The following is a 12,167-nucleotide window of genomic DNA, read 5'->3' on the forward strand; positions in this document are numbered from 1 at the left end:
TTCCTCAGCGCCGAGGCGTTAATGGCACGAGGGAAAACCCTTTCTTCTAGAGCAAGAACAGGTGGAACATCATAGATGACACCGCTCCCGCAAAATACCGGGGAAAAGACCTGTGCCAGCCACCCATGAGAACGGGGGGGTGCTGACTCTTTATAGGAGCCACTCAATTGACTGAGGATGATCGGATAGGATGATTCCGGGAAGTCTAGTGCCGAATCTGTAACCTACCAATGGTTACGGTCGTGGTAGTAACTCCAGTATCTCCGGGTCCCGGGTCTGTCTCATCATTGTAAGCTGAGACATGTGAAGTCGATAAACATTGTCCCTTTGACTTTCAACATTAGGTCGACTTGGTGCCCATCGGCATCTAGTTTTGCCCTCCTCTACTTAGTGCTACTACTAACTACAGTACTACTATGGTTCTATACAGTTGAAGGTGTGGCATCGTAAAAGAACTTTTCTGCTGATTCTCGGGGGTACTCCACTCTGAGATGCAAATATGGTATACCTTTCCAGTTGATATGAAGGTGAATTATTCTTAGTCACTGTACTGTAAATATGTATTTCTATGTGCAGTGCTGTGGCCTCCAGAGATTTAACTAGACCATTTTTATAACGTCGTCCAATTGCTGTAACGATGCACTACCGTAACTTTGTAGCACTCCACGTTTTCAAGTTATATCTTTCAATACCTATAAAACTTCTGCTACTGCAATGATAAAAGACAAATGGATATTGGAATAAATAAAAAGTGCGCTCACTTTAGAGCGATCCGTCGGAGCTGACATTGATGGAGATCTTCTTTGCCGAGTCTGCTGCAGTTACCTTCTTAATGACAACCTTGACCACGCCATTCTTAAAAGAGGCAGTAATGCTATTCTCGTCAACTGCAGCATTCTGTGGCAAGGTGATCTTTCGCTGGAATTGGCCAGAAGATCGCTCACTGACGACAAGATACTTTTCTCGGAACTTGTCGTCAGAATCCAGATCCAGGGTGCTGTTAGTCGTGCCAGATAGAATCAATGATCGCGAGTTTGGATCGAAGTCTGCCTGGACAGTCTTGGGAGAAGCACCAGCTAGTGATGCTACTATAATGAATGAGTCCTCGGTGTCGTACACATCAACTGGTGGGACCACAACTACTCCGTCCTTATCGTTAGGTCGCAGCAAGGAAGAGACTTTAATCCCATTGGCAAGGTTCTCGGAATAGACTGTGTTTGGACCGGGGAAAACGTTTCCACCAGTCAACTGGTTAGCCATTCGGAAGATATCCTTAAGGTGTGCGATTTCAGACATTGTTCTCTCGATGGTGCTCTTTGATTCTGGTGTTTATCTTCTGCGGATTATGGCCCAATTTATAATTTGAGAATGCGGGGTCAAGGCGAAAGGTCGAATTCTCTAGAATATTCATTCATGTTCACGATATTTCGATTATGTGCGGCGTGCGGCTTCCTCCAGAATGATCGAGAAAGTTCCAAAGGCGGGGGAGGTCTCCGTCCCCGCGAAAACTTACCAGTGAGACACAATATAGAAAATAATCGAACCTTTAGTACCATAACGTCAATTCGAGATTACATAATGGTTTTGCGATGACTACATGATGCTTTCGGGATTATTCTTACTGACACTATGAGGTGAGCACAGCCTGTTTTTTAGAAAATTGCCACTCATTGTTGGTATAAATTGACCGTTATAATTTCTGTATTTCTACCATCAATACACTACTGAAAAATGGCTGCCTTTACTATGCATACATACAATCCATTCGAGGAGTTGCTCAGCCTAGCAGATGCGGCGACTGGAAAGGGCCGCTGCAGCCGTGGACGCAGGCCCCATAAGCGGGCATATCACGAAAGAGTAGAAAGAAACGCCGACGTTACTCCGGAAAAGACTACCCCAATTGCGCCTCCAGTGGACATATTCAGCACAGATGAAAGCTATACGATAGTCGCTTCTGTGGCAGGGGCGTCGGAATCTAGCATTTCAATCGACTATGACACCGACACTAGGAGGCTAACAGTTTCCGGCACGACGTCGGGCACTTCTGCATACTATGACGATGGAGAATATCGAAGGAAGTTCCTAAAAGTTGGCGAGCGACGTGTGGGAGATTTTAGACGAGTAATAAGCCTGCCATATGACGCAAATGTTGTTGAGGATTCCATCAAGGCACACCTAGCTAATGGGTTACTTAAGGTGGTATTGCCGAAGGCTTCACAGCCTGAGAAGAAGAAAATAGTAATTGAGATCGATAGGGACGATCAGGAGCCTGCGGCCGACAACAGCGAGTCGTCGAAGACCGAGACAGATAATGAGAACGCTGAAATAAGTTAGAGGATAATGCTTAGTTAATTTATTACTCGTTCTACCTGTAGAGTACTTTCTTGGATTCCGATTCCTTGCGCGATGCACCGGAATAGTATTTTCAGTGTATACTACGGAGGCTCTCATATGATACAATAATAATAAATTAAAGCATAACAATTAGTGAATACAAGATGAAATATCATTTGTGCTCGGTGTAGCTTCATTCGTAGAAACAACAGAGAGAGACATTGGTGTTGAGGGTGAACTCAAATGAACTCAGAACGGTAGCAATTGTGACATTTTAACCCGGCAACAGCTTCTGACGTAGCGGCCAGTGTCGCTAACTTTCCTGAATTATAGTTTAACGCCAGTTTACTTCGGGTATAACGGCTATAGCGTATTTAATTCGAAATACCTACAACGATTACTTCTGTGGTTCAAATTCTGCCTTAACATTGGGCGTCCTCGCTCCAGGGAAGGAATGCCTCTGGATCCAATCCCCTTTGCGCGAGACGCCCCAGAGCGTGTTACTATTGCCAGTACTGTGAGTAGTTTCCATGGCCGTAGTATTCGTTAAGAGCCATTGCCTAGGATGCGATTTAATAGATAGGGACATACAATGGAAAACACCTCCCTTTTATATACATGGCATATTGACATGTCCCCGCATAGCGCTCCGTCATAATTTCATCATATATCCCTGGCACTTAGGGCCAACTTCTTAAGGGTTCTTCTAGAATATACCAAAGGGCCTGTGCGGCTCATGCACCTTCTTGCATCACATATTACAGCTAACCACAACATTATATATACAACTCCGAAATGCAACCAGCGCAGTGCTGACTCATTATTGCTTGCCGAATCGGTGGCATTCCTCCAAAAAGTGCTTCACGTTATCCGGGTCAAAGAACGGCTGCGTGCCATGGCCCAGGTTAATGATATAGTGCTGCTTACCGCCGCCAAAGCCAGCAATCATCTGCTCCACCTTCTTGGAGATGATAGCCTTGTCGCCGTAAATGACACCCGGGTCCAGGTTACCCTGCAGGGTGACCCGGCCCTTAGCAGCCTTGACTGCGTCTGCGGGGTCATAGAGCCAATCCAATGACACACAGTCGTAGCCAGACTCGCACAGGTCATCCAACGCGTACCACGCGCCCTTGGCAAAAATAGTAACCGGAACCTTCTCGAGGTCAAGCTCCGCCAGCCGTTTCGGCAGCTTCTCGGTGATCTGTCGCAGATAAGGCAGAGAGAACTCTCGGAACTCGGCAGGGCCCAACTCGCTAGCCCACGAGTCAAACACCTGGAGCATTTGCGCACCGGCCTGCACTTGGAGGGCGAGGAACTCAACTGCCACGTCAGTGATTCGCTGGAGAAGCTGTTTAGAGGCCTCTGGGTGCTTGTAAATCCACGTTCGCACATATCGGTACAAACGCGACCCAGCACCCTCAATCATGTAAACCATAAGGGTCCATGGAGCACCGCAGAAGCCAAGCAGCGGAACACGCCCATTGAGCTTCTTACGGGTCAGGGTGATGGCCTTGAATGCCCAGTCAAGCTCTTTAGCGACGTTAACCTCCTTAGAGAGCTTCTCCAGGTCCTGGGGCTCCCGAAGCGGGTCTGGGAAGTATGGACCGAGCTTGTCCTTGATTTCTACAGTCATGCCCATCGCCTGGGGGATAACAAGGATGTCGCTGAAGATAATTGCGGCGTCAATGAGGCCATCGTACCGGTCAACCGGCTGGATGGTGATCTCCGAAGCCTTTTCAGCGTCCCGACACACTTCAAAGAAGTCGCTGTCTCCCTTAACAACGTGATACTCTAATTCCGGTATTAGCTAAACCTTCATTTTTTCTCCTTTTAAGCTTGCAAAGGTTCGCACTTACCTGGCAGGTAACGGCCAGCTTGCCTCATGATCCATACTGGTGGTCGCTCTACCTTCTCGCCTATTTCACTGTTAGCAGACAACCCATTGGCTCTTCCCGTATCATCCACATACCCCTAGCGGCTCGAAGGATTAGGTCATTTTTCATTGGCGCGAATTCTGGCATTGTATTGACGGTCCCTGTGTCCCTCGGCCAGTGAAAAATGTCCCTTTAAGTCTCGGTATGTCACTGGGAGCGGCTCTCCGGTACTAATTCATCATAAGGCTCGGGGAAATTGCATTAATAATTCAAGCTGAAGCGAGCTGGACAAATAATTATTAGAATCTGACCATGTTCACAGGAATTGTTGAGATTGTCGGTAAAGTAGCCGAGTACAAAGAGCTGGATCAGAGTGAGTCAGGAGGCAACGGTGTGTCTATGACCGTTTCTGAGGCCGCTGAGATCCTCGGGGATTGTCATCTCGGGGACAGCATAGCTGTTAACGGCGTGTGCTTGACGGTGACCGAGTTCACTGATTCCACTTTCAAGCTGGGAATCGCGCCGGAGACTTTGCGGAGAACTGACCTGGGCAGTTTGAAGGCTGGCGACCCGGTCAACCTTGAGCGGGCAGTTGCTGGACACACGCGGTTTGGAGGGCACTTTGTCCAGGGGCATGTAGACACTGTGGCCAAGATAGTGGAGAAGAAGCCGGACGGCAATGCCATTACTTTTACATTTGAGCCGAAGAACAAGGAGATGATGAAGTATATTGTTGAGAAGGGCTTCATTGCGCTTGACGGGACGTCGCTTACTGTTACGGCCGTTGACGATGTTAAGGGTACGTTCTCGGTCATGCTCATTGCTTATACGCAGGAAAAGGTGGTGATTCCGCGTAAGGAGGTTGGCGACTATGTTAATGTTGAGGTTGATCTCATGGGCAAGCTTGTTGAGAAGCAGATTGAGCATATGCTGCAGAAACAGACGACTAGTGCATTGGAAGGGATTGTGGAGAAGATTCTTGCTAAGAAGGGCTTGTAAATTGCATATATCATTAATTGCTTTGATCAATTGTGCTACGTTATATTCAAACGGACTATATGAGATATCATTAAATTATATTCAAACGGACTAACATGAGATATCATTAATGGCTTAAGCAAATGTACTGCGGACATTCCAGACAAATAAGAGGGTCATTTGTTAGCGTATACTTCAATGGCTAAGGACTGGACGCTCCCCTTATGAATAATAATACATCGGGATGTACCGGTAGATAAAGTGCGAAAAGATCAATACCCTTATGAACAGCAATATACCAAGTAGATAAAGAGAAAAAAGAACTTCACTGAATTAAAAATACATTCGACACACATGAGCTTCTGAATCCGGGCAAGGTATTCAATACTGATTCCATTCGAAACGGCATCCAGCGGGGTGAATAACCAATTGCCCCACACTGCTATGTATCTGCTATGCACAACAAGAATAGAGACAACATCTGCAAAAATCGTACGAATGGGGGCCAATAGAAATTTTGCATCGATACTCCTGAGGTTTGAAATTTGACGTCGACTTGAAATGAGGTTCTTCCTGCACGTCTGCTCCGCAGATATATGCATGGCACGCCGATCGAATAGCCGGATCTGGTCGTATCCATAGTACAGCCAGAGGTTCATCCTGATCCAAAGTGTCCATTGTAAAACCCTAAAACGGAATGACTATGGTAGAATGGACAGAGTGAGTTTTGGTTGTTTGACCGGGTTCAATGGATTGAAAAGATTATAAATACCTCCGCTGAAGACGGTCTTTTTCTCTATCAATTCATCAGAACAATCAACAATGCCAGCTTCTACTTCTACTTCCACCACTGCTTCCATTGCTACTAACAGCTCTATGGGCGCCACAACCACCAAGAAGGACATGCCAGGTATGGTTCACTTGCTCCGCTCTGCTCCACCCCGGTACTAACATAGGTATCCAGGCTACCAGGGCCACGCCTGTATCATCTCCTAATTTGGCTTTATCACCAATGGGACATTCTTATATTCGTTTCTGGGACTATATAGTCATTTTTATATCAATACAATTACACCACTTCTATCGTAAGACACGTTGGGCAATAAATTATAGGGCCAATTGCAGATACGCCAAAACACCGCTGTAAACGGCAACAATTGCAGAGCCAGAAGTATAACGACTATCACTGCAATGGTTATTAATTGTTTACTTCAACAATTGGTTGTTGTCATCATTGAATACCAAGCAGACACCCTCGTCACCCGCGGTAATAATCCTCTGCCCCTCATTCTGCAGGGCAAAACTGAGAACGCCCGCGTTATGGCCCAGCCCCTGCCAGATTCGCTCACCAGACCGCGCGTCGTACTTGGCCATCGTACCATCGTTGGCACTAACGACAAGAATCGGACTCTTGTCAATGAAGACCATTTTGGTGATTGCGTCGCCCAGAGTAATTGTTCGTCGCACCTTCCACGTGTGGATGTCAAAGAACTGGACTTGGCCCTCAACGTTGCCTACGGCAAGGATCTTGGCAGTCATGGACCATGCAATTGCCTCGACGCTTCGACCAAACTCATCCACGCCCGGTTTTGTCGTATCCAACTTGTCTAGCAGAGCACCAGTACTAGTGTTTACAATGACTACGGTTCCGTCCTGGGACCCGGCAGCAAAGGTTCGCTCAGAGGGGGACGGCGCCAAGCTGATCCACGGATGCTCGCCCTTGAGCTCGGCCCGACCCAGGGTGTAGTTAGCCTTGCCCATATACACGTTCCAGCTGACAATGGTGCTGTCCTCAGAAATGGTCACCAGGGTGAGAACATCCATGTTCTCGGTGTCTACAAAGACGCCATCGGAGTTGACGCCGGCATGCGAATTGAGCACGGAAATGTTGGCGAGGTTAGGCTCGAGGGCATAGCACCACACAGTGCCATCAGAGGCACCAGCAGCAAAGATATTCTGCGTCGGGTGGAACCGAATCCACACAATCTCTTCCACTTCCTTGACGCTATCGTGGAACTGCCACACCTCGCCCTTCTTTGTTGATCGCCACACTCTTATCTGGCCGCTCATGTCGCCGGTAACGACAAAATCACCGCTCGGGGTGAACCCACCGGCGACGACGCTCTCAGTGTGGCCAGAGAGCTTGGTCACCAGGGTGGCAGGGAACTTATGGGTCGTCCACAGGTAGCCCGTGTCGTCTGCGCCACCAGAGACAACCATTGGAAGCGTTGGGTGCGATGCAACGAGGAAGACGGAGTCATTATGCATATCAAAGTAGGAGGACGAGTTGTTCGACATGTCGACCTCCAGAACGTCTTCATCGTCTGGGCCCTTCATCTCGGTATCTTCATCGTCCGAGAATGGCTCGCCTTTGGAGTCGTCTTCGGGCACGATCTGGGCGATCTGGTCCTCCTCGATGAATTCCTCTTCAGGGATCCCGCCACTCTGCTCCTGTTCCGACATAATTAATGAGTTTATCAATTATAAATCAATTGAAAAATTCAAATTTCATAATAAATTTCACTCTTATCGAATCGTCGGAGCTCCGACTACCGCTACCAATACACTATGCTAGCGCATACAATATTAGGTACTAACTGGCTCTTCGGAGCCTCTCGCAAAAGCCATAGAAAGTACGTGAATCTGTTACTCATACATGGGGTTCGGTGGCCAACCCCCGAGCCCGCGTAGATTCGTAGGTTGATCACTGTTACTAGTCGTCGATTGATCTCGGGGGCCAGCCCCCGAACCCCCGTAGCTCCGCTTCGCGGAGAACCGTCTGGTAATAAATGCTGTAAAAATTGGTAAAGCGTGGATGGTGAATAAATATTCGAATTAATGTATTGTAAGCCGCACACACGACGACAGCCGCACAATATGCGGCTGAACACAGCGCGCCGCACAATCGGATGTCCGATGCGGCTCACCAAGACCCCCCCCCTCATCTCTGGCTGATTCGACCCCGAGAGGTTGGTACGTTGCTTAGTATCACACCATGGAGAGACTGGGTTGTGTCAGGTGGACAGAAGTGAATGTGTCAATGGAATAGCCGAGCTTGTTTCGCATATCAGTACGTAGGACTAGAAAGTAAGAGGAGGAGACGGTGCATGAGTGCCGTACTCCCACAGTAACCTTTATCGTACATATCCAACCGCCGATAGCCAATACACTAAAGTAAACGTACTGCAGTAGTACACACGATATTCGTAGAGCTCTCTAGGTCTGCGATGTCTCAATTGTACAATTATAACGCCATCGAGACCGGGTCCCGCGAGGAAGAAGGGGCGTCGCCTAAGCTCTCCGGAGGGGACTTCCTGCGGTCGACCTTCTCGTTCAACCGGATGCCGTTCACGCTGTTGACGGTAGTGGTCTATGGCGCGCTCATGTGGTCCATAGCGTCTATCCAGGATGCAAGAACTCCTGCGCTTGCAACGAGGTATCCGCCCAGCTACTCAGTCGACGCCTGGCACGATCTCCAGCAGATTACGCAGTCGCACCACCCGTTCAACTCCCACGCTAACGACAAAGTATATGAGTACCTGCTTGGCCAGGTCAAGCGGGCCGCTTCCGGTCACCCGGGGGTAGTTGTGGAAGAGGACGACGGGCGGACAATGTACTCCCAGTACTCTGCTTCGACCTCGCGTAATAACGTCAATTACTACGAGGGAAACAACATCCTCGTCAAGATCCCGGGAACCAACAATTCCTTGGAGGCTGTTTTGGTTTCTGCGCACTTTGACTCCGTGGCGACCGGGTACGGAGCCATTGACGCAGGCACCGGCGTCGTCAGCGCTCTGGCGGCTCTCAGATACTTCCTCGAGGCCAACACGACACTGACCCGGCCTGTTATCTTCAATTTCAATAACAATGAAGAGATGGGGCTGCTCGGAGCGGAGGCATTTGCTGTACACCCTTGGAAAGACGAAGTCGGCTTCTTTGTTAACCTTGAGGGCGCCGGAGCCAATGGCAGGCCAATTCTGTTTAGAGCTACAGACTATGGTGTTGCCAGCCATTATTCAGCCTCTCCGAACCCGCATGGCAGCTCCATCTTCCAGCAAGGGTTCGACAGCGGCGCCATTCACAGCGATACTGACTATACCGTTTACAAGAAGATCGGGTACCGTGGACTCGATATCGCATTTTACAAGTCAAGGTCGCTCTACCACACGAGGAGGGACAACATCCACGCGTCGAGTATCGAGGCCATTTCGCAGATGCTCAGTAGTACTATTGCCGCCACTGCTTCGATGGCTAACGCCACGGAAATTGCCGATGCAGACGAACCGGCGGTCTACTTTGACCTGTTCAATAAGTACTTCTTATGTGTTCCACTGAGTGTGCTCATCTCCTGGAACCTGACCGGCCTGTTTGGCATCTTAATTCTGGGGCTGTTCTTTGCCATTGCCGTGCGAAAGGGTGGAAACACTTTCAACGGCAAGAAAGGATGGGGCAGGGGCCTCGTCTCTCTTGCTGTGTCGACTATCGTTACAGTCCTAGCCGGCTGGCAAATAGCCTGGAGCAACTCGCTGGTTTTCATCTCGCAAACCTACACCCCAGTGTTTTCGCTTCTGGCGCTGTTCGTGTTGGTCAATTACACTATTCTCGGCCCCATGTGGTACCTCCACCCCGTTCACGACCAAAAGCTTGTCATTCTTATTGAGCTCTTGCTCGGCCAGTGGATCCTCCTGCTAATTACTACCATCCTAGCAGCGAAAAAGAACATGACCGGCCTGTTCCTCTTCACGATTCTCTACTATTGTACTTACGCAGCGGTTTTGTTTGGCTTGATTGGTATCATTGTCAGCCCGCCTCCCCAAGAGCTGGCTGTGCACAACCCAGACGAACCCGAAAGCAGCGAGAATAGCGAGAACCGCGAGACGACGCAGCTCATACCAACGCAGAATAAGGAGGTCCACAAGGGCCCTCACTATGACTGGAGCGTGCAATTTTTGCTTTTGATACCGATAGGAGTGCTTGTTCTATTCACTGTGGGCTCAGCAGTGCTTGACGGCTCCCACCAGACGCTCATAGATGGTCTCGACGACCTTCCAGTTTTGGTGTACACCGTTTCAGGCCTAGCAATCCTTCTCGGGGCTCTTATTGTGCCGTTCGTGCATCGAATGCATATTCTTCTTGCCCTTGGACTAGCCTGCTACTTGGTGGTCGGCGGAATCCATGCGTCCGTATCGTTCCCCTTCACCTACGAGAATCCAGTAAAGTTCTCGGCCATCCAACGTATTGACCTGGATGACACCAACCCTGCTGGCATCACTCCATTGGTGAATGTCGTCGGCCACGAGCATTACCTGCGAAAGGCACTCGCAGACGTCCCGTCAGCGCGGACGAACAACATTACCTGCCACAGCTATGCTGGAGGACGCGTTGAATGCGCATACGAGGCTGCCAGGCCATGGATTGTAAAAAATCCCGACTATAACGAACTGCTGCAAGTAGACATTCTCAAGCAGACGACGGACAAGCGCGGGCTTAACCAGGCCAAGCTCAAGATCTCTGCTCCAGACAATCGCATCTGCTCGCTCAAGTTCCACAAGGACGATCCTAATGAGAAGTCTGCGGTCCGCGTCGTCAAGGTTTATCATGAGGAGGGCAATCATGAGATGGCCAAGGCACAGAGCCGGCTTCCAGAGGAGAACGTTGTTGTACAGGACTGGCTTCCAGGCGATGATGTTGACTCGTTCTCGGATTCTAAAGGCATTGATGATTTTACATTATACAAGTTTGACTGGAACCAGACCTACGTTGTTGGATTTGAGTGGCTTCCGACCTGGTTTGATGCGCATGATCGAGCAGAGGATGACTTGAAAGTCGATATTACCTGCTATTGGAACGAATATGAAGCCAGCATCCCGGGTACAGATAAGCCACGAATGCCAGCAATCACGGAGTTGCTTCATTTCAGCCCGGAGTGGACCACCTATGCTAAATACTCTCGTGGAATGCTCGAGGTAAACAAGCGGATTACGTTATAAACCATTATAATTCTTTTCTCCTATGATAATGTTTAGAAATTTATTAGTTCTTTATACGATAATGCCTATTAATCTAAGAAGGCGTATTCGTTATTAGTGAAGAAGACCTATTAATCTAAGAAGGCGTGTTCAGTTTTAGTGAAGACCTATTAATCTAAGAAGGCGTGTCCGGTTTTAGTGAAGAAGACATGTTCGGTGTGAAGAATGCATGTTCGATGTTAGTGGGGGAAAGACTCTCCCTTGCCGTACCAGGTCAGTCCATAGATACACTGCAGGGACTGAACCTCCCAGGAAATATTGGAAATGTCAGAAGTAAGGGTGCGGTTGATTTCTTCAAGAGTATTAACGAGACCAGGGATATCCTCGACCGGGTTGATGAACCTGGCCACAGTGATATGTACATTCGGATTAGCGTATCTCAACTGGGAAACATGCCCAGAACCCCTCGCAGATTCGTACAATTCTGCGCGGAGCTTCAAATGCGACGCTTCTGGGTTCGACAGGAAAGTAAGGGCAATTGCTTTGGAGTCATATACCAATTTAGGTGAGTGTAGCACTGCTTGCGTCTGAGGATGCAGTATTTGCTCGATACTTGACTTAAAGTCGTTTAAGATCGGCTCAATTTCATGGGAGCGCCGTGAGTGAGCAATTTCCAATAGCGTAATATGCAGCTGGTCTAATGGAACGAGATACAAAGACTTTGAGAGCCGGTCTTGGATGGATCGAACCAGATGCTGAATATGCCGCGGGGGTCTTGAAATGACGGCCACCCCATATCGGGGATCGGCCGAAGCATCTCTCAGAGTAGCTTTAAGGATCTAATCCGGGACAATTACGCCCTGGGCAAGAGTGCTCTTGGCCTGAAAGCTTGTTCTGTGGGTTTCCTGGGCCTCCGATTCGCCATAGCCCTGCGCCAATAGCGCCTCGTACGGGTTTGGATCATCCATATTTTTTTTTTTCGGAGACTACCGCTATAGGGTCCTATTATTAA

At 48.8% G+C, this 12,167-nt stretch overlaps 6 protein-coding genes across 6 annotated transcripts; 3 read left to right on the forward strand and 3 right to left on the reverse strand.

Annotated features, from left to right (window-relative positions):
- Nucleotides 1-762: 762 nt before the first annotated feature.
- Nucleotides 763-1,296, reverse strand: TRVA0_021S00100 (Hsp20/alpha crystallin family protein; the record flags this gene model as incomplete). The annotated part of the gene is made up of 1 exon (XM_076685034.1): nucleotides 763-1,296. One exon carries the CDS (start codon nucleotides 1,294-1,296, stop codon nucleotides 763-765), a length of 534 nt encoding a protein of 177 aa, XP_076540631.1.
- Nucleotides 1,297-1,731: 435 nt separating this feature from the next.
- On the forward strand, nucleotides 1,732-2,334 carry TRVA0_021S00122 (Hsp20/alpha crystallin family protein; the record flags this gene model as incomplete). Its single annotated transcript, XM_076685035.1, has 1 exon — nucleotides 1,732-2,334. One exon carries the CDS (start codon nucleotides 1,732-1,734, stop codon nucleotides 2,332-2,334), a length of 603 nt encoding a protein of 200 aa, XP_076540632.1.
- Nucleotides 2,335-3,154: 820 nt separating this feature from the next.
- Nucleotides 3,155-4,337, reverse strand: HEM12 (uroporphyrinogen decarboxylase HEM12; the record flags this gene model as incomplete). Its single annotated transcript, XM_076685036.1, has 3 exons — nucleotides 3,155-4,125; nucleotides 4,191-4,250; nucleotides 4,304-4,337. 3 exons carry the CDS (start codon nucleotides 4,335-4,337, stop codon nucleotides 3,155-3,157), a joined length of 1,065 nt encoding a protein of 354 aa, XP_076540633.1.
- Nucleotides 4,338-4,520: 183 nt separating this feature from the next.
- RIB5 (riboflavin synthase) lies at nucleotides 4,521-5,207 on the forward strand (the record flags this gene model as incomplete). Its single annotated transcript, XM_076685037.1, has 1 exon — nucleotides 4,521-5,207. The coding sequence occupies one exon, from the start codon at nucleotides 4,521-4,523 to the stop codon at nucleotides 5,205-5,207; it is 687 nt and encodes a 228-aa protein (XP_076540634.1).
- A 1,185-nt stretch (nucleotides 5,208-6,392) lies between these two features.
- Nucleotides 6,393-7,649, reverse strand: SQT1 (Sqt1p; the record flags this gene model as incomplete). The annotated part of the gene is made up of 1 exon (XM_076685038.1): nucleotides 6,393-7,649. The coding sequence occupies one exon, from the start codon at nucleotides 7,647-7,649 to the stop codon at nucleotides 6,393-6,395; it is 1,257 nt and encodes a 418-aa protein (XP_076540635.1).
- A 764-nt stretch (nucleotides 7,650-8,413) lies between these two features.
- Nucleotides 8,414-11,176, forward strand: PFF1 (Pff1p; the record flags this gene model as incomplete). The annotated part of the gene is made up of 1 exon (XM_076685039.1): nucleotides 8,414-11,176. One exon carries the CDS (start codon nucleotides 8,414-8,416, stop codon nucleotides 11,174-11,176), a length of 2,763 nt encoding a protein of 920 aa, XP_076540636.1.
- Between the last annotated feature and the right edge of the window lie 991 nt (nucleotides 11,177-12,167).

The sequence above is a fragment of the Trichomonascus vanleenenianus genome, assembly GCF_965637985.1.
Source record: "Trichomonascus vanleenenianus strain CLIB 3782 genome assembly, contig: TRVA0_021S, whole genome shotgun sequence".
Taxonomy (NCBI): Eukaryota; Fungi; Ascomycota; class Dipodascomycetes; order Dipodascales; family Trichomonascaceae; genus Blastobotrys; species Blastobotrys vanleenenianus.